The sequence below is a fragment of the Eretmochelys imbricata genome, chromosome 5 (genome assembly GCF_965152235.1).
Source record: "Eretmochelys imbricata isolate rEreImb1 chromosome 5, rEreImb1.hap1, whole genome shotgun sequence".
Classification (NCBI taxonomy): Eukaryota; Metazoa; Chordata; order Testudines; family Cheloniidae; genus Eretmochelys; species Eretmochelys imbricata.
The window spans coordinates 73,424,826-73,446,068 of record NC_135576.1 but is presented as its reverse complement, the minus strand read 5'-3'; the positions used below and the strand labels follow the sequence as shown (position 1 = coordinate 73,446,068).

At 42.5% G+C, this 21,243-nt stretch overlaps 1 protein-coding gene across 3 annotated transcripts; it reads left to right on the top strand.

Moving 5' to 3' along the window:
• Positions 1 to 261: 261 nt before the first annotated feature.
• TICAM2 (TIR domain containing adaptor molecule 2) lies at positions 262 to 19,416 on the top strand. Of its 3 annotated transcripts, none has more exons than XM_077817339.1 (2): positions 262 to 376; positions 9,162 to 10,806. In XM_077817339.1, exon 2 carries the CDS (start codon positions 9,209 to 9,211, stop codon positions 9,872 to 9,874), a length of 666 nt encoding a protein of 221 aa, XP_077673465.1. In that variant the 5' UTR covers positions 262 to 376; positions 9,162 to 9,208; the 3' UTR covers positions 9,875 to 10,806. The 3 variants fall into 3 exon arrangements, 2 of the variants coding, with proteins under 2 accessions (XP_077673465.1, XP_077673466.1); XR_013346178.1 differs by lacking the exon at positions 9,162 to 10,806 and adding an exon at positions 19,129 to 19,416 and having other exon boundaries at positions 302 to 376; XM_077817340.1 differs by lacking the exon at positions 262 to 376 and adding an exon at positions 1,938 to 1,990.
• The last annotated feature ends 1,827 nt before the right edge of the window (positions 19,417 to 21,243 follow it).

Here is a 21,243-nt window from a genome sequence, read left to right as displayed (position 1 = left end):
GGGGACGGGACGGGACATTTTAATCTCTCACGTGACCCGTGGATGCCCTTGTGCGCACCTATGTTCCAGCCGCTTTCCAATTCACCGTTTAGGAAGAACAGAAAAGGGAGGCGGGGGCCTGGCTCCCATGGTGCCCGCCCTGGCTCTGCCAGCCCTCGCGGCTCAGCCAGCCCAGCGCGGGCCCCGAGTCAGGCGCGGCGAGTCGGCTCCCCGGAGGAGGCAGGCCGCGCCGGGCGCTCCCGGCGGCGCTCGGCGTGAGGGGGCGGGGTCCTGCCGGTCACACGCGCTGTGGCCGGGCCCCGCCCTGGCCCCTCGCCAGCCAGTGTCACCGCTTCCGCCTGGGGGAAAGGACCAGCGGCCCCGGCCCCTCTGCCCGGTAAGTGACTCCGGCGGGGCGCCCCAGACTCCACCCGCGGCGCTTCCCTTCCTGGGGGGAGACCCGCCGAAAGCCTGGGCCCCAGCCGCTTCCCCTGAGCTACAGGCCCACGCGACGCCCCGGCCAGACCCTGCGCAGCGCGCGGCCCCGCCGCTCCTCCCCTGCGCGCGTCCCGCACCGCCTGCCCTGCGGCTGCCTCGCTGCCCCACCCCGCTCCCTGCGCTCAGGCACCAGCCGGTGTCGTGTCTTAAACTGCTCCCTGTAGGAATGTGCCAGTGGTCGCAGTTACCGGTATGTGGTGGAGTGTAAGAAACGGCTATTGTAAGAAACTGCTACCTGATGTAGCAAGTGACCCCTGCGCTCCTGGCAGGATAAAGTACTATCGCGACCTTTCCTCCTGACACGTGTTTGTCCAACTCGCTCTTAAAAATCTCCGCTGATGGAGATTCTCTTCCCTAGGCAATTTATTCCAGGGCTTAACCACCCTGACAGGAAGTTTTTCCTGTTGTCCAACCTAAACCTCCCTTGCTGCAATTTAAGCCCATTGCTTCTTTGCTATCCTTAGAGGTTAAGAAGAACAATTCTTCTCACTCCTCTTTGTAACAATCTTTTATGTACTTGAGAACGGTTATCATGTTTCAGTCTTCCTTCATAGGGAAGGTTTCTAGCCCTTTAATCATTTTTGTTGCTCTTCTCTGGACTTCCTCCTGTTTCTCCACATCTTTCCTGAAATGTGGCACCCAGAACTGGACACAATATTTCAGTTGAGGCCTAATCAGCACGGAGTACAGCAGATTAATTACGTCAAATTAATTACTTTTCGTATCTTGTTTATGACACTCCTGTGAATACATGCCAGAATGATGTTTCCTTTTTTTGCAGCAGTGTCACACTGTTGACTCATATTTAGCTTGTGGTCCACTATGACCTCCAGATCCCTTTCCACAGTACTCTTTCCTAGGAAGTCGTATCCTATTTTGTATACGACAAACGATTTATGATTGTTCCTTCATAAATGGATTACTTTGCATTTGTCCTTATTGAATTTCATTCTATTTACTTCAGACCATTTCTCCAGGTTATCTAGATCATTTTGAATTTTAACCCTATCCTCCAAAGCACTTCTAACGCGTCCCAGCTTGGTTTCGTCTGCAAACTTTATAAGTGTACTCTTTATGCCATTATCTAAATCATTGATGAAGATATTGAACAGAAACTTATCCAGACTGATCTCTGGGGGACCACATTCATTATGCCCTTCCAGCATGACTGTGAACCATTGATAATTACTCTCTGGGAATGGTTTTCCAACCAGTTTTGCACCCACCTTATAGTAGCTCCATCTAGGTTGCATTTCCCTAGTTTGTTTATAAGAAGGTTGTGTGACACAGTTTATATTTATATATAAGAAGATATACCATGTCGTCCACTTCCTCCCCATCAACAAGGCTTGTTACCCTGTCAAAGAAAGCTATCAGGTTGGTTTGACAGATTTGTTGTTGACAAATCCATGCTGCCTGTTACTTATCACCTTATTTTCTTCTAGATGTTTGCAAATTGATTGCTTAATTATTTGCTCCATTATCTTTCCGGGTACACAAGTTAAGCTGAATGGTCAGTAATTCCCCGGGTTATCCTTATTTTCCTTTTTGTACATTGGCACTATAATTGTCCTTTTCTAGTCTTCTGAAATCTAAGAAGTGGGCTTTTTACCCACGAAACCTTATGCCCAAATAAATCTGTTAGTCTTTAAGATGTCACTGGACTCCTCTTCTTTTCCCCCGTCTTCCATGACTTTTCAAAGATAATAGCTAAAGGCTCAGATATCTCCTCAGTCAGCTCCGTGAGTATTCTAGGATGCATTTCATCAGGCTATGGTGACTTGAAGACATCTAACTTGTCGAAGTAATTTTTAACTTGTTCTTTCCCTATTTTAGCTTCTTCTGATCCTACCTCTCTTTCACTGGCATTCACTATATTAGACATCCAATCACCACCAACCTTCTTGGTGAAAACCGAAACAAAGAACTCATTAAAAAGAAAAGGAGTACTTGTGGCACCTTAGCGACTAACCAATTTATTTGAGCATAAGCTTTTGTGAGCTACAGCTCACTTCATAGGTCCGCGCCGCTTCCAGCAGCTCCCATTGGCCTGGAGCAGCAAACTGCGGCCACTGGGAGCCACGATCGGCCGAACCTGCGGATGCGGCAAGTAAACAAACCGGCCTGGCCCGCCAGGGGCTTTCCCTGCACAAGCAGCGGAACAAGTTGGGGAACCACTGCTCTAGCTAGTTTGATCTAATTTTGTGCCTTGGCCTTTCTAATTTTGTTCCTACATACTTGTGTTATTTGTTTATATTCATCCTTTGTAATTTTACCTAGTTTCCACTTTTTGTAGGACTTTTTTTTTAAAGATCATTGACAATCACCTGGTTAAGCCAGAGTGGTCTTTTCCTATCTTTTCTATGCAGTGCTATAGTTTGCTCTTGCACCCTTAATAATGTCTCTTTGAAAAACTGCCAACTGTCTTCAATTGTTTTTCTCCTTAGACTTGCTTCCCATCGGATCTTACCTACCAACTTCCTGAGTTTGCTAAAGTCTGCCTTCTTGAAATCCCATTATTTTTATTTTGCTGTTCTCCCTCCTACCATTTCTTAGAATCATAAACTTTATCATTTCATGAACACTTTTCCCCAAGCTGCCTTCCACTTTCAAATTCTCAACCAGTTCCTCCATATTTGTCCAAATCAAATCTAGAACAGCCTCTCCCCTTGTAGCTTTCTTCACCTTCTGAAATAAAAAATTGTCTCCAATACATTCCAAGAACTTGTTGGATAATCTGGGCCCTGCTGTGTTATTTTCCCAACAGATGTCTGGGTAGCTGAAGTCCCCCATCCCCATCATTTATTTACACTTGAGATTAAACAAGAGTCTAGGTGGGCATAAGCAGTGGTGCAAATAAGCCGGTACGATCATTTATTGCTGGCACACCATATTGGAAAGACATATTCTGTATCCGCTGAACACCACAGGGCTCTCCTGGGAACCACACCGCCGAAAGGAGCAGAATGTGGGGCCACCCAGGCAGCTCCTCCGGCCCCTCTATTCCGACCCCAGCCCTGTCCGTTCCAGTAGGGCTGTACAGACCCCAGACAGGAGATATAGCTGTGTGGAAGGCCTGTGGGCAGGGTTGGGGGTGGTGGAGGAGCCGGAAGAGCTGCCGGCATGGGGCCACCGGGCAGCCCCACGTTCTGTTCCTTTTGCTGATGCAGTTCCCGGGAGAGCCCTGCGGTTCAGCAGATACAGATTTCTATCTGTGGATATCCACATCCGTGGGTATAAATTTGACAGTCAGGAAAGGTGACTGGTGGTGGGGGCACAAAGGATCATGTCACCCTTCCCAGGTTCATGTATTCCCATGGGTTACTTGGAGCATTTGACAGTCTTTTGAAATTTAACTTAAATAGATTTTTGGGAGAAAAAAAATATCAGTTATAGCTCTTTTTGGTGTTACTTGTAACAATAGTAGGTACAAATTTTCAGATCAAAGTGTGATTTTTCAAGTTTACTCTGAGGAATGTAACATACATGAAAGCAGAGGTAGCACCATTCTGTAGAATCAAACTAGAAGCTAGGGCAGAGGTGGGCCACGTCCAGCCTGCGGGACCCTCCTACCCGGCCCCTGAGCTCCTGGCCTGGGAGGCTCGCCCCCGACCCCTCCTCTGCAGTTCCCCCTCCCCTGCAGCCTCAACTCACTGTGCTGCTGGCACAATGCTCTGGGCAGTGGGACTGCAAGCTCCTGGGGCACCACAGCTGCAGAGCCCAGCCTGACCCGGTGCTCTGTGCTGCGCGGTGCGTGGCTGGCTCCAGCAGGGCAGCGCGGCTGCCTATCCGCGTGCTCTGGTCAGCGCAGCTGTAGCGCTGCCAGCCACCGGTGCTCCAGGCAGCACGGTAAGGGGGCATGGGGGGTTGGGTAGAGGGCAGGGGAGTTTGGGGGGATGGTCTGGGAGCAGGGGTGTGGATAGAGGTTGGAGCGGTCAGAGGGCGTGGAACAGGGGGGTTGAATGGGGGCAGAGGTCCCGGGGGGCAAGTCAGGAAGGAGGGGGGGTTGGATGGGGCGGCGGGGGGCAATCAGGGGCAGGGGTTCCGGGGGCAGTAGGGGACATGGAGAAGGGATGGTTGGGTGGGGCATGGATTCCAGGGGTGGGGGGCAGTCAGGATTGAGAGGAGGGGTTGGATGGGGTGGTGGGAGGTCCAGGTCCAGGGGTGGTCAGGGAACAGGGGGGGTTGGATGGGGCAGGAGTCCCGGGGGGCCATCGGGGGCAAGAAGCGGGGCAGGGTTGGATAGGGGGCCGGGCCACACCTGGCTGTTTGGGGAGGCACAGCCTCCCCTAACTGTCCCTCCATACAATTTCAGAAACCCAATGTGGCCCTCGAGCCGAAAAGTTTGCCCGCCCCTTAGCTAGGGCATAGTCTCCTTAGTTCAAGTCTACAGCATTAAAAACTTCTGCTCTGGGAAAGGAGGGACTTGGAAGTGAGAGGGGAATTCTTGGGGAGAAAACACCTAGAAACAGCTTTCTCAGGGGGGAGCTCAGAGTATAGTAAGGCTTGGAAGGATTAGATTTTTGTTGGTAAATGTCAGTAAACATTGGTTTCATCATACGCTCTCAAATGGATGAAAATACATTTCCATTGATAACTGAAATTTACAGATAGGCAAAATAAGGAAAATACTGCATGAGAACTTTATTAGATTAAAATATCCAGTGATTTAGACTTTTTTAAATTAGGGTTGTTGCAAATAGATTAGTGAATGAATTCAAACAGGTATGAAGTAAAAATGGGTATGATTTACTTTGTATAACTGGACATGATGCTGACAGTTTGTGTTATAGCAGTTTATAAAGCTTTAACTATTTGAATCTCAATGTCTACTGTCATTAAATAAATATCTGATCCCTGTAATTTCTTGCAACTGTGAAAAGTTAAATATTTTAAAATGCTTACAAATAAACATTGATATTATCCATTGACATTATGAAAAAAATATTCTGTCAAGCCTGGCTATAGTTCATTTTTATTGAAACTAAAGGAAACCCTGAAAGGGGGTTTGTTCTGGACACTCAACCCAGTGTGTGTGAGTTGCGGTGAGAGTGGAATGACTCTTTTATTCTATTAAAATAATTAACAAATTATTAATCAGCATTAAAAACTAAATATTGATATCTGGTGAAATTCAGAGAAGATATGCACAAATCCTTCTGAGCCTAGATATATTTTGTAATATGTAACTTGCTTTTTTTCTCCTTCCTGTTACTGAAAAAAGTATGACAGCATTGTGTAAACCTTCCCCAAATGCTTCTCCATTCTGTAGTTAAAAAGATAAAATGTTATTCTGGCAAAAGTTAAATTACAGAAATTGGGGCCAAATTGGCACTGTGTTCTTACTTAAAGTTTTAATTTTATTAAAAAAAATCATTTGGGAGAATAAGAAATTACATAGATACATTCTCCCTGTGAAGAAACACTCGTTATTGGGCTCTGCCAACAAAAATGCATATTTGCCAAAGAGTGACTAGTAATAATCTGACCCTTCATGTTATAAGAATCTGGACAAAATCATCCTCTCCTCAAGGGATACTGCTGGCTGAGTCTCAGCACTACCTCTTCCCACTCTTGCTCTGTGGAGCACTGCCCTGTCCAGAACTCCAGGACAGTAGTTTCCTTCTGGTCCAAGGGAAGAAGAAAATACCCAGAGCTGTAGCCTCACATCATCTGGACCTGATTCTGCTAATACCAGTGTAAATCAAGAGAAACTCCACTGAGGTCAGTGGAATTATACCACTGTAAAAACAGTATTAAAACAGAATCAGGCCCATATGTCTTAGGTGAGGATCTGCTGGATCTCAGACTCTTCTGCTTATTGAAATGGAATGGATCATTTTGGCCAAGTATTAATTCTGTAAAACATGTTGACATACATTTAATATAAAGGATGATGTACATGCTGATGCTATGTTGTAAGTATTGGTTTCAGAGTAACAGCCGTGTTAGTCTGTATTCGCAAAAAGAAAAGGAGTCCTTGTGGCACCTTAGAGACTAACCAATTTATTTGAGCATGAGCTTTCGTGAGCTACAGCTCACTTCATCAGAAAGCTCATGCTCAAATAAATTGGTTAGTCTCTAAGGTGCCACAAGGACTCCTTTTCTTGTTGTAAGTATGTGTCACAAGGTGGCGCTGTTCCAACTAAAATAAAATCTGTTCCAATATTGCAAAGAGAAAAAAAACTGAATTTCAGCACTTCAAAAAAAAAAATACAGCAGGTACGGGCAATGCAAGAGCAAACTGCTTTTCATTTAGGTATTTGCATGGTGGATCGGCCAAAATATTGGTTTAACTTTTTTTGTTATACTGTATCTGTTTGCAAAATTTGTGCAATTTTCATGCAACTTTTCAAAAACAATTTCTTTCTCAGCACTGAGCAACGTTAACAAGTCTGTATGTGTGCTGTGGAGGACAAATAAATTGTTACGGCACCAAAGCTAGGTTAAAGCTTCTAGGGCATATTAATAAACAGGAATAAATATCCTTTGAAATGTCAGTTTTTTTAAAAATATTTTTCATTAATTTGAAATCAGTGAGGCTATTCACATGGTAAATGTTTATAGGATTGGAGCAATATGGTCCTTGGTGAAATGATCCATTTCACAATATTACTTTCTAAAAAGCAAACATAAGATGACAATATAGCTCATCTATTTAATACAAGGTAGTGTTGTATTATTGCAGAAATGTGTGTGCTTTATGATGCTGTTGTCAATACGACTTGTCAAAATAAATAGGAAAGCATTTTAATCAATAGATATACAAACCAGTAGTCCACCTTGGATGAATTTAATTTTATTAAAATCCCAGAAAAGGTATCAAGGTTTTTAGACACTAATCTACATGTAAAGAGAAGTGTTACAAAACAATTCAATAATTGCCATATACTCCTTAATTTTCATTAGTGCTATATTATTAACAGATAATAATCACTTTAAAGTAGAAGCAAGTCTATAGCTTATGGCTGTGACATTTTTAATAGCTGATTGAATTCTGGTTACATGACAGAGCAGACCAAGTTTTAGTTAAAAGTATGCTGCTATCATGTTTCAGTGGTTTTAATGGGAAACACAAATCATCTTGGAGTGATGCACTAAAACAGAAAGTTAGCAATGTTCTCTTTTGGGAAAGAACTGCATGGGAAAAAAACCAGATACTAAAATCGCACTACAATGATTTGGTTTGTTAGCTCAGGTCATCATTTCATGAGGAATTACAAAATCGTTCATCTGTTTTCTTCAGTGTATGTATAGATTTCTTGATCCCCTTCAGTGTCATTCTGCTAGGGCTCTGTCAAAGCAGTCGCTCTATCGTTAGTAGAACATCATGACTTATATGTCACTCAGGAAATATGGATGCCCCTTTACTGGAGCACACAGAAACTGAATCACATTCCTTGGCATGTTCCAAATGAATAGCTAACCCTTTGTACAGCACTTTAACTAAAAATATTCTGCATAATATTATCTGTTTTTTTTTATTTATTTATTCACTTGCATCAATGATGAAAACTTAATCTTTTTTAAAAGTACAAAAGGGTTACCAGTTTCCCTTTGCTTTCATTGTGCCATTTCACATAGGTTAGAGATGGGGAAGATCTATTACATTAAATAGTAAAATGCTAGCCAATACAGGATGGATCCCAAACAATTTATAGTGCTTTATCTAATTCAGTTTCAAAGTGAGACTAGCAGAGTCCACCACCACTTCCTTGCAGAGACTATTTCATAACTTAATAGTTTTCACAACCAGAAGGGTTTTTTTTCTGATATCCAGCCTAAATTGTTCTTTTCTTAATTTCATTTAATCACTGGGCATCATACCATTTTTACCCATTCTAAAAACAATTCCAATCCCTCCTTGTTTTTTACATTTATCGTCATATGTTTATAAATTGTGTTACGATGTCTCCTTCAATTATTGTTTCACCAGTCTATGCATACTTGCATCTTTCCTCCTCGGTCATTTCTAGTTCTTTAAACATTTTTATAGCTCTTCTATAAGGCCATATGTATAATACAAGTATGTGGCTATGTGGGTCTAATCCAATTTCCATAGAAGTCTATTGGAAGCTTTTCACTGACTTCTGTGGGAAGGGAACCAGACTCTAAATCTCCATTTGCGTTGTATGAATCTACAGAAATAGAACTTTGTGGGAATATTTTTGGAATTTCAATAAAATTGAAGGTTATCAAATGGCTTTATAATCAACTAACCATTGTCACATATAATTCCTGGTTTTCTGCAGAATTCAGTGCATTTATGGAGGGAGCCTTGTTGCATAATTTAGATCTAACATACTGTATAATACATGGGCTCTTGCTCTTCTATGAATTTACTCCAATTTGCTGACATCTTTTTGGTGAACATCTTTAAGGTGAACACAGTATTCAAGGTGTAATCTTACCAGAGATCTATATAGTTGGACAGTTAACTCTCTGTTCCATGACATGCTGCTGCTGTAGTCTAACAACACTTTTTTCTTTGCTGAAATATCGTATTGCTCGCTCATATAATTTATTGTCCACTTTTGCCACCAGGTCCCTTTCAGCATTTTTGCTATCTTTCATTAAGATGTATAATAGCCCAATTCAGACAGTTCAGGTTATTTCTAGATTGCTATGAATGCCTTTTTTAGGTTGTCATAAGATCCAACAGCTTTTTACTTTTTGTTTTTTAGAGTGAAATGAGTAGATGTTAACCACATGAACACATCTTCTGACGTGTATGTTTATCATAATGGGCAACACTAAGTCCAAAAGAAATCCTCCCCCTCTACCAAATAACACAGAAAAGGATACCAATGTGAGTGCAGGCGAGAGAGACTTCAAGCAAAATCATGAATTGTGTGGCTTGTCTCTTGACATAGAAGGGATCGCTACAAGTGTTCCAGAAATTCTCAGCAGTGATGAGGATCCTGAGGATGTGTTTTACAAGTTTGTGATTCTGCATGCTCAGAATGATGCAGATGAAGCCAGCCGACTCCGGCATCTGCTACAAAATAATTTTTGTATTAAACCTGGAATAATCTTTGCTGAAATGCCTAGTGGTAGACATTTCTTACAAAACTTAAATGATGCTGTGAATAGGTCAGCATGGACTATTATTCTGTTGACAGAACATTTCTTGAGTGAGGCTTGGTGTGAGTTCCAGTCTTATGCCTCCCTGATGAACGCTCTTAACAAACAGCATAAATATAACTCTGTCATACCACTGAGGCCACTGAATAATCCACTTCCTAGAGAGAAGACTCCTTGTGTCCTGCAAGCCATTAATGCCCTGGAAGAAGATAGTCCTGGCTTTGCTAAACAAGTGGAGAAGATTTTCCAGGAGTCTAAATATAGGCAACAGCAAGCAATGTGGAAGAAAGAAAGAATAAATGAGACACACTAGAGCTATTGGAATGATGAAAGACATGCATAAAGACAGTTAAATCGACAATTAAATTGAAGGAGGTAAATTAGTTAACTCATTTTACTTACTCATCTCAAGTATGAGAGAAACACCTTCTTTTGAGAAACTAACCCACAGAAAACATGGTGGAAAGAATTTCCCATAAAGACATTGTTTTTATTCGCAAAAAGCAAAGGAGTACTTGTGGCACCTTAGAGACTAACCAATTTATTTGAGCATAAGCTCAAATTTATGCATCCGATGAAGTGAGCTGTAGCTCACGAAAGCTTATGCTCAAATAAATTGGTTAGTCTCTAAGGTGCCACAAGTACTTCTTTTCTTTTTGCAAATACAGACTAACACGGCTGCTACTCTGAAACCTGTCATTGTTTTTATTACTTAACATCTGTATGTTTTCAGCAGTATTATCAAGATGTGGCCAATCATCACCTTGACCCTTTTATTTATGATATGCCACTTCCCCTACCCATATCTATTTGGCTTCTCTTTATATTGTACGCTCTACTGGGCAGATACCGTGTCTTCCTTTAAGTTTGTATAGCTCCTCACATGTTGTAGCTGCTACTGGAAACAAATAATAAACAGGGTAGTACTAACAGTGGCTGCTACTGAGAGCCAACAAAAGCGGCACAGGATGACATCCTGTAAGGAAGCTATTCTATTAATAACAATCTTTAGATCAGAAATATAAATATATTAAAAATACTTACAAGTGTTACAAAACCAGGGAAATATATTCGGCGCCCTACAAAATATATGCTGCTATCTTAAGAAATAAGAATCTCAAAATATGTGTGCACTACTTTTGTCATGTTTGCAATTGTTAAAAAGCATATATTTTCTAATTATGCATCTTGACCAAATGGGTAGGTGCATTTTACAAATTAAAATAAACAAACACTCTCAATTTCTTTTGACTAAACTTGTTTTTTGTTCAAATCTTAAAGAAAAAACTGACAAAGTGATGCATAGAGAGATGGAACTTGGGAAACTGTGAAGATCTTAGAGATAAGATGTACCTGAAGAAGAGCTCTCTGTAGCTCAAAAGCTTGTCTCTTTCATCAACAGAAGTTAGCGAAAAGATATTACCTCACCCACCTGGTCTCTCTTAAAGATAAGAGTCATGCATTCATGTTGGAAAAGAAGGAAGGGAGTAATTTTAGAAGTTAAATAATTTTGAGTTATTTAAGTTTAAAACACTTTCAATATCCCAGTTCTTAGGCATATTTCCCCAGATTTATTAAAATGGATCTACACTGGTATGTGTTTTTCCTGTACATGATAGGATTAACGCCTATGATTCAATTGTTTAAGTCAGATTTAAGTGCACTTGTGTAATGTTGATGGGGAGCGAAGGAAGTATTAATCCAGTAGTAAAGTCTTCGCTGTTTCTAATGAAAAGGGAAGCATAACATTTGGGTATTTTAATATTTTTTAATACCCATTTCTGTGTCAGTGTTTCATTCTCTGAAATCACTTGTTCTATGCAAGTGGTAACCATGAACTTCTGATCAAAACCAGTTATCCCTTGCTGAGGAGAAAAGACAGTAGGATTTGATCCTTGGCACAATATCTGTTCAATAGCAGTTGGACATTAGGAGATCCTGTATTCTAATCCTGACTTGCTGCGTGACCTCAGAGAAGCAATTTCTCCTGCTGCCTCAATTTCCTTCTCTCTAAAATGAGAATAATACTTTCACACTTTCCTGACAAAGGTGTTATGGAATTAGTTATGTCTGTACAGTGCTTTGAACATAATATATATAAATGCTATGCACAATCAGGCCACATCAGCCTATCGTGGTAAAACCAAAGAGAAGTGAAATTGGGGAGGAAATCTCCATATGCATTCCCTCACGTAGCTCCCTTGCAACATCATCTTGCTGCGAAGGGGATTTGCCCCCATGGGGAGGAGGAGGTATATCCACTCTAAACCCATCAGATCCCCATAGGGCCCTCTGCCCCTACACCACCTGTAGTTCTGGTGGCCCCATTAGCTAGTTTTACACTTCCCCGATCCTAGGCCTTTGCCACAGACAGACCAAGTGCACCTATATTAAAGCAGCCTTCGGTTTGCTCTAAAATACAGCCAATACAATAGCCTTCAGGGGCTGTTATGGCAGCTAGGAATCACCAAGACAATGGGAAGCTCTGGCCATGCACCCTACACCAACCAACTAGCAGGCTGTGATGTAGGAGCTGCTACAGTGGTTTTGTAGCACACTAGCTTCGGGCTGCTTTGCACCAATAGAGTTACACAAGGTGCCCCTAGTACAGCTGAGGATCAGGGCCTATTTATTCATTGTGATATTTATGATGTCAGGGACGCTGACAACAGAGTGAAACTTCTTATTGGCTATGAATCTCTTCTCATTTATATTGTGTACCAAAACAAACACCTGCTGGGAGACCCCCTGCTGACTGACCAGGTACTACATCTGTATGGAGGCTGATACTCAGCTTTGCCGAACATTCAGAAATGAATAAATACTATTGTCTAAGGTTGAAATGTTGTCAGTCAGGCCTCTCTAAGGTCTGGTAAGGTCTCCAGAACAAGTCTTGCTCCAGTCCCCTTGGGATTTTCCTAGCCACTGAAGAACCCCTGAAATTCCTTAGTGACCTAGTACAGTGTCCAACGCAGACAATGTTGACTACAATTGCTCAGCAACTACTAGAGCAGCTGGCAGCATCAGATAGACAGCTAAGAGGAGAGTATGTAAAGACTGGATTTAGGATTATAAAACAAAACTGTGATCAGCATGAACAGAACCTTGTTCTGTTGCTTTACAGTGCAGGGTACAAGTCCTATCTACTTTCCTTAAAGGGGTGGGTGGATCAAGGGAGGAAGATTTTAATTCTGAAGGTTAGTAGAGCTCTTTTGTGTACGTTGATCCATTTGATTTAATTACTGTCTGGTTTTTATTAATTTTTTAAAATTTTTTACTTTTCAATAGCAAAATCACAATAGAAAAATAATTTTGGGGGGGGTTTCTTTTCTAAAATTAAAGTTACCATCTGTAATGTACAACATACCATTAATATGTATATGCAACAACCTTAATATTAACTGTGAAATCAAATAATTAAATGCTTTGCAACTTATGGGTGGAAACACACACAAGGAAGGAAGGAAAGTATGAAAGCAGGGGGAAAAAGAAGGTGGAGAAAGAGTTAAGGGGGTGAAGCAAGGGGAAGCAGGTCTGGACTGGCCCCTGGGCCTTGGAGTTCCTTAGTCAAATGTTTCTAAAAATGGAGCTCCCATTTCTTTAAACTCAGGTAGTTGGTCCCTTTGGAGAAAGTAACCCTTTGGCCACTAGGTCAAAGAAGTCAGAACATTATTGTTCTATTCTGTGCCATGATTTATTTTCATCTGTAGAATCATTCGCTTTGTGGCTGCTCTCAGAAACCATGAACAATATGCTGCAGAGAGGCCCAAATTCAACAGTAAATATCCTAATATGTAGTTCTTGGCTGATGTTTGATTGCTAAAGCCCAAAATTATTTTAATTCTAGTACCAACTTCTTTCTACATGTTTAACCAGAAGACATTCCCACAACATGTGGTACTGTCATGTGTTTTTAAAAGAATTAAAAGAAAACTAGATAGTGACCCGAAATAAAAATGACCCTCTCGCTACGTCTGCAAGCTTCCATGGGACAACTTATACCCTGCCATTCCATGCTCTACCAAATTTGTGGAGACTCCTAAATCCTGCAGTTCCTCTGTAGCCCAAAGGGAGCATGTAGCTGATCACAGTCTGCCATCCTATCAGGTTCTACTCAGGCCTTGTCTACACTACAATTTTGTCGACAAAAGTCAGCTTTCATCAATAAAACAGTGGTGTACACATTGAAATGCTCATCTGACCACGTAACTTCCCTGCTATGCCGACAAAATAAAACCACCTTGATAAGAGGCACAGATATTTTTGCAATGTAGTTTGAGCGACACAGTAACAGTGTACGACACTATGCTTGTTTATGTCACCCTAATTGGCCTTCAGATGGTGTCCCACAATGCCCATCATGACCTCTCTGGTGAGCAGCTTGAACTCTGCTGCCCCTCATGCACTTCTTCCCAGTTAAAGGCCCACAAATTTTGAAATTCCTCTTTCCATTTGCTCGGCCTGGACTGTTCATACAACATGTTCACAGCTGATCCTGCTGGCTTTCTGCAACAGACGCACTCCTTCATGGAATACACTGGAGCTGTTGGATCTGCTGGGTCTGTGGGGAGAGGAGGCTATGCAGTTGCAGCTTTGCTCAAGTCATAGGAACTTTGATATCTGCGGGCAGATTGCTCGTGGTATGTAGGAGAAGGGACATGCTAAGATCAAGGAGCTGAGGTGGGCGTACCAGAAGGAAAGGGACATCAACCATTGTTCTGGTGCAGCACTAAAGATATGCTGCTTCTACGAGGAGCTGCACACCATCCTGGGCAGTGGCCCCATGGATACTTCGGGGGACTGAAGGCAGCAACCAGTGGAGTCTAGCCAATACCAGCATTCCATGAAGCAGGGTAGTTGTAGCCGTATCAGTCCCTGAATATTAGACAGACAAGGTGAATGAAGTAATACCTTTTACTGGACCACCTTCTGGTGGTGAGAGAATGTCTTCTGACTACAGAGGTGGTAACAGGCCACTCTACCTTGAATGGTCCCTTAGAATATGTACTAACTACTTATGCTAAACAATCTGTTCCACCTTGCATTTAGCTGCGATGCTGGAGTACCTTTTCCAGACCTGAAGAAGAGCTGTGTGTGGCTCAAAAGCTTGTCTCTCAATAACAGAAGTTGGTCCAATAGAAGATACTACTTCACCCACCTTGTTCCTGATAATTAAGTGAATGTCTGGCTGGGAGTTAGTGTTACTGACTTCAGCCAAATCAAACTTCTGTTGTCTGTCATAAGCTGAAATTCTGTCATGATTCCTGTTCAGCACCACTTTTGGGTCAGACACATTCTAATGCCATAAGATTCTCAAAAAGAAAAGGAGTACTTGTAGCACCTTGGAGACTAACAAATTTATTTGAGCATAAGATGCTCAGATACCCTAGTGATGAGTGTGGTATTAGAAAGGTACATAGAGATTTTTATGGCAGGGAGATGAAAGTAGTATCTCTATGAAGACAAGCCCAACAAAGACCCATATTATCCAACTGTAATTATATTGTATGTATAATTATATATTTTGACTGACAACACTATAGATTATAAGTGATGCATTTTAATTTTCCTAAAGGCCTAACAAAGTGCTAAGGCTATAATTAACATGACTAGGCTATTTAGTTGGTTGTTTCTTTTCTAAAAATGTACCCATTACAAAACTTCTGGGAGCATGTAGAAAATACCTATCAACCAAACCAACAAATGGCATAACATGAACTGTCCTCGTTACTATCTCACCCCAGCCCCCATTCATCACTGAATACATAAGCCTTCCATTGCTCCCTGAATATCAACAGACTCTAGCTCTGAAGAGGATCCTAACGGGAACAGGAAAGAATCCACTGATTGTCCTTCATGTGGGAACAAATGATACAGCTAGATTCTCGCTGGAACGTATCAAGGGAGACTATGCCAGGCTGGGGAAGACGCTTAAGGAAATCAAGGCTCAGGTGATCTTTAGTGGGATTCTGCCTGTTCCTAGAAAAGGGCAACAAAGGTGTGACAAGATTATGATGCTCAACAGATGGCCCAGGCACTGGTGCTATAAGGAGGGCTTTGGGATGTATGACAACTGGGAAGCATTCATGGACAGAGGACTGCTCTCAGGATGGACTTCACCTGGGTAAGGAGGGAACTTCTAGGATGGAGGATGGCACAACTGATCAAGAGAGCTTTAAACTAGGAATCTGGAGAAGATGGTTGGGAGATGTCCAGGTAATCTCCATGCCGGATTTTTACATTGAGAGGGAAGAAAATGGACATAAGGAGGAAGGGTAGTGTACATACCAGTCTAATAGGTGATACTGGTTGTAGAATGTCTGTGCCTTATTGGGTAAAGAATGTGAGCGAGGCCAAACAGCAAAAATTAAGATGTTTGTACACTAATGCGAGGAGCCTAGGTAACAAAATAGAGGAACTAGAGCTACTGGTGCAGGAAGTGAAAACAGATATTATAGGGATAACAGAAACATGATGGAATAGTAGTCATGATTGGGCTACAGGTATTGAAGGGTATGTGTTGTTTAGGAAAGACAGAAATAAAGGCAAAGGTGGTGGAGTAGCATTGTATATCAATGCTGAGGTAGACTGTAAAGAAATTAAAAGTGATGGAATGGATAAGAGTCTGTCTGGGCAAAAATCACATTGAGGAAGAAAGCTACTAGAGCCTCCCTTGGGATAGTGGTTGGGGTGTGCTATAGACCGCCAGGATCTGATGTGGATATGGATAGAGACCTTTTTAATGTTTTTAATGAAGTAAATACTAATGGAAACTGCGTGATTATGGGAGATGTTAACTTCCCAGATATAGACTGGAGGACAAGTGCTAGTAATAATAATAGGGCTCAGATTTTCCTGGATAAGATAGCTGATGAATTCCTTCACCAAGTAGTTGCTGAACCAACAAGAGGGGATGCCATTTTAGATTTGATTTTGGTGAGTAGTGAGGACCTCATAGAAGAAATGGTTGTAGGGGACAACCTTGGTTCGACCTATCATGAGCTAATTCAGTTCAAACTAAATGGAAGCATAAACAAAAATAGATCTGTGACTAGGGTTTTTGATTTCAAAAGAGCTAACTTTAATAAATTAAGGAAATTAGTTTGGGAAGTGGATTGGACTGAAAAACTTGTGGATCTAAAGGCGGAGGAGGCCTGAAATTACGTCAAGTCAAAGTTGCAGAAACTATCGGAAGCCTGCATCCCAAGAAAGGGGAAAAAATTCATAGGCAGGAGTTGTAGACCAAGCTGGATGAGCAAGCACCTTAGAGAGGTGATTAAGAAAAAGCAGAAGGCCTACAAGGAGTGAAAGATGGGAGGGATTAGCAAGGAAAGCTACCTTATTGAGGTCAGAACATGTAGGGATAAAGTGAGAAAGGCCAAAAGCCATGTAGAGTTGGACCTTGTAAAGGGAATTAAAATCAATAGTAAAAGGTTCTATAGCTATATAAATAGGAAGAAAACAAAAAAAGAAGAAGTGGGACCGCTAAACACTGAGGATGGAGTGGAGGTTAAGGATAATCTAGGCATGGCTCAATATCTAAACAAATACTTTGCCTCAGTCTTCAATGAGGAGCTTATGGATAATGGTAGGACGACAAATGGGAAGGAGGATATGGAGGTAGATATTACCACATCCAAGGTAGAAGCCAAACTTGAACAGCTTAATGGGACTAAATCGGGGGGCCCAGAAGGAATCTTGAATATTCATTCAAGAATATTAAAGGAGCTGGCACATGAAATTTCAAGCCCATTAGCAAAAATTTTTAATGAATCTGTAAACTCAGGGGTTGTACCGTATGACTGGAGAATTGCTAACATAGTTCCTATTTTTAAGAAAGGGAAAAAAAGTGTTCTGGGTAACTACAGGCCTGTTAGTTTGACATCTGTAGTATGCAAGGTCTTGGAAAAATTTTTGAAGGAGAAAGTAGTTAAGGACATTGAGGTCAATGGTAATTGGGACAAAATACAACATGGTTTTACAAAAGGTAGATCGTGTCAAACCAACCTGATCTTCTTTGAGAAGGTAACAGATTTTTTAGACAAAGGAAACGCAGTGGATCTAATTTACCTCGATTTCAGTGAGGCATGTGATAGAGTTCCACATGGGGAATTATTAGCTAAATTGGAAAAGATGGGAATCAATATGAAAATTGAAAGGTGGATAAGGAACTGGTTAAAGGGGCGACTACAACAGGTCACACTGAAGGGTGAACTGTCAGGCTGGAAGGAGGTTACTAGTGGAGTTCCTCAGGGATCGGTTTTGGGACCAATCTTATTTAATCTTTTAAATTAGGAACCCGCCCCCATTCAACACCCCTCCCCCCATTCGCTGTCCTCTGACTGCCCCAACCCGAGCCACACCCCTGCTCCCTGACCACCACCCCAAACTCCCCTGCCTTCTATCCAACCTCCCCTGCCCCCTTACTGGTGCTCCAGGCAGCGCGGTAAGGGGCCAGGGAGCAGGGGGGATTGGATAGAGGGCAGGGGAGTTTGGGGTGGTGGTCTGGGAGCGGGGGTGTGGATAGAGGTTGGAGCAGTCAGCGGGCATGGAACAGGGGGGTTGAATGGGGGCAGGGGTTCCGGGGGGCAGTCAGGAAGGAGGGGAGGTTGGATGGGGCAGTGGGGGGCAGTCAGGGGTCAGGGAAGCGGGGTGGATGGGGCAGAGGTCCTGGGGGGGCCATCATGGAACAGGGGGGTTAGATGGGGCAGGAGTCCCAGAGGAGGGCATCAGGGGCAAGAAGCAAGGGGGGGGCAGATAGGGGGAACAGCCTCCCCTAACCGGCCCTCCATACAATTTCCAAAACCTGATGTGGCCCTCAGGCCAAAAAGTTTGCCTGCCCCTGCACTAGTCCCTCAGAACTCAACTCTGAGCCTGTTAGTAGGAGCACCTCATCTGATGTATATTGTCAGGATGATACATAAGGAAAGAGGTAATCTCTAAATAGCCAGCACCCAAGGGATTTATAGATATAAAATGAGAGCCAATGTAATCTATGGGGCTAATAAGCTCCCTACAGGTAGCACTACAAAGCAAGCAAACAGCTGCAATCTGCTGTAACTAAAGCTTCTGAGGGGTCTCCGTAAGTAGCCCTATATAGAGTTCATTTTAGTAATCCAATTTGGAGAGCACAGAGTAGGCATTCACGTACTACATCAATGGGGGCGTAACCTAGATAAAGGGAGACGTTGACTAAATAAATAACTACTGCAAGACCTAAATAAAAGTAAAAGTTGTAACTCCTTAGTCAAATGTAGCTAGCAAAAGCTATTTATGGACACCACTGCCACCCAAGAATGCTAGAGAAGATAGAGATCCAGGAGGATTTCCCAGAGTACAACTCTCTTTGACAAAAGATAGGCACAACTCCTCAATAGGCAGTTAAGTCAGAATGAGAATGACATCAGCATCTCTGATGATTCCTACTGCTGGAGAAGAAACTGGGCCAACCTGCCTCAGGCACCCAGATAGGTGAGACAGAGGGGTGGGATAGAAACTGGGAGAGAGAGAGAGGAATGTACAAACAGGATGTTGAAAGTCCTCTCTATATTCCTTCACTCATTACAGATGGCCTGTTGGGCTTTTGACAAACTGATGCCAGCACAACTTCCTCTATGGTGAGAAGATCCAACTCTCATTCTCCCTGCTCTACAGCAGCATATTCGGCCTCAGAGGACCAACAGAACATCAGTATTTGGACTACATGACACCTACAAACACTGGGGTTGCTGATGCTTCTCAAGCCAGAATGCAGCTATGCTTCTGAACAAAGCTATCCTATCTGCCCCTACTCTGTTTCTCTAGGGCAGGGGTTCTCAAACTTTTTTGCTGGGACCCCCTCTGAAAATATTTCAGGCTGTGATGATCCCCACCCCTCAAAAATTCCATGCCATGTTACCCTTACTTCTATGCAGCTGCTGGTGTTGGTGCTGCTTTCAGAGCTCTCCGCCCACCCAGCTCTGAAGGCAGTGCCACCATGCACAGCAGTGCAAAAGTAAGGGTGGCAATACCATACCATCTCATGACCACCACCCCCATCCACCACAATAGCCTTGCAACCCTCTTCTGGGTCAGAACACCCATTTTGAGAAACGCTGCTCTAGAGACAGGTTTAAATCATCACACAGTCAGAACAGATTAACAGGCAACCTTTTATTAATAATTTAACAGGAAGCTACTCCCAGACAGGTTCATGGGCTAACTGGTCACATGCTCACCTCCAGCTAGCTACTCCAGATGATTCAAAACAGGAAATATGAGCAGAAAACTAAACAGTAAACAGAAATGAGCCGAAACAGCCCATTGCATGTGAGCTCTGAACACACACTGCATTTCCATATATACTACTACCCACCTTGATGCGTGCACACACACACACACACACAACCAACTGCTGTGAATTTTAATTTTTCGCTAAGAATATGAGACACACTAGTAAGTATGACAGTTTGAGAGGTCATGACTAGTATAAATTACTCAGCACTTGTGCTTTTGCAAACTTCCAATGACAGTTACAGCTGCAGATGTCTAAAATATAAAGACACTTACAGCAATCTGCATCTGAAGCCAAGGACTGAAATACTATCACAATGTTCTCAGTCAGTTATTAGCTTCTACAAGAACTGCAGTGTTTCAATCCAGATCGTTGCCTAGCAGTTGTATTCTGTTTTCTTTGCTCATTATGTTCATACTATGTGGTTCTTATGCTAAATGGAACATTTCTTTGATATTACCCTCCTCCCCCAGCTTTTTTCTTCTTCAAATGATGTTTATTTCAGGAAAATTAAACTGAAACAGAATAACACTGCATGGGTGCTAGCTTTCAACCACAATGTACCCTATAGAGCCTTTAAAGCTCTTTACCAGTTTACTGTGCTCCCTGAATAATCAGCTATGTAATTACTCTCTGCGGAGGAACTAATTTAGGGGTCTGTACCGATGCTGAGGGGGTTAGGTATGTATATTTACATGCATCACAACTAGTCTGGTAGATTCTATTGTAAGTGAAATGTCTGTTCTGTATTTAGAAAGAAGGAGGTGTTGGGTATGGTTCTTTACCCACTATGAAAATCTTATATTTAACATGAAGATTTAATGCCTAGAGCTTTGTATATCTATATTTACGTTATGGGGTATATCCCTTCACTGTGCTGGAAAGCAAGGAGGGGAGAAGGTGTAGGAGGGTGTTGCATATGAAGTAAGTGGTGGGAGGCAGAGGGAATCTGACATGGTGTACAAGACTGCTCAGACAGCTACACTTCTGTAATTCACCAAGGACCATATCACAGTCAGTAGGAGAATCTTTTGAAGGTAAAAGGATGTGTCTAGGATGCAAACATAGCAGAAAATCAGTCAAACAACCAGGGGTGCTGGAACAATTTATATAGTGGGGTGCCAAAAGCCTTTGAACCAACCGTGAACCCGGTATATAAAAAAAACCACTTCAAGCCAGGCAGTGCAGCAGCACCCTAGTTCCAGTGCCTATGCAAACAATTTACGTGGTTCCTGCTTAGAGAAGCAGCAACATATGCCAAACAAGACAGTTTGGTAGTCCACCATAAACAATCCTGCCTTACTAAGGCAAAATACCTCTTGTGCTTGATATGGTAAGCAACATGAAAATATCACCTTGTGCTGCTGTCTGCCTCCAATAAGGGCACTATTTTATTTTAAAAAAATTAC

What these genes read in the sequence shown, in the direction of transcription:
- TICAM2 (XM_077817339.1), top strand. Translation starts at nt 9,209, where the DNA reads ATGTTTATCATAATGGGCAACACTAAGTCCAAAAGAAATCCTCCCCCT.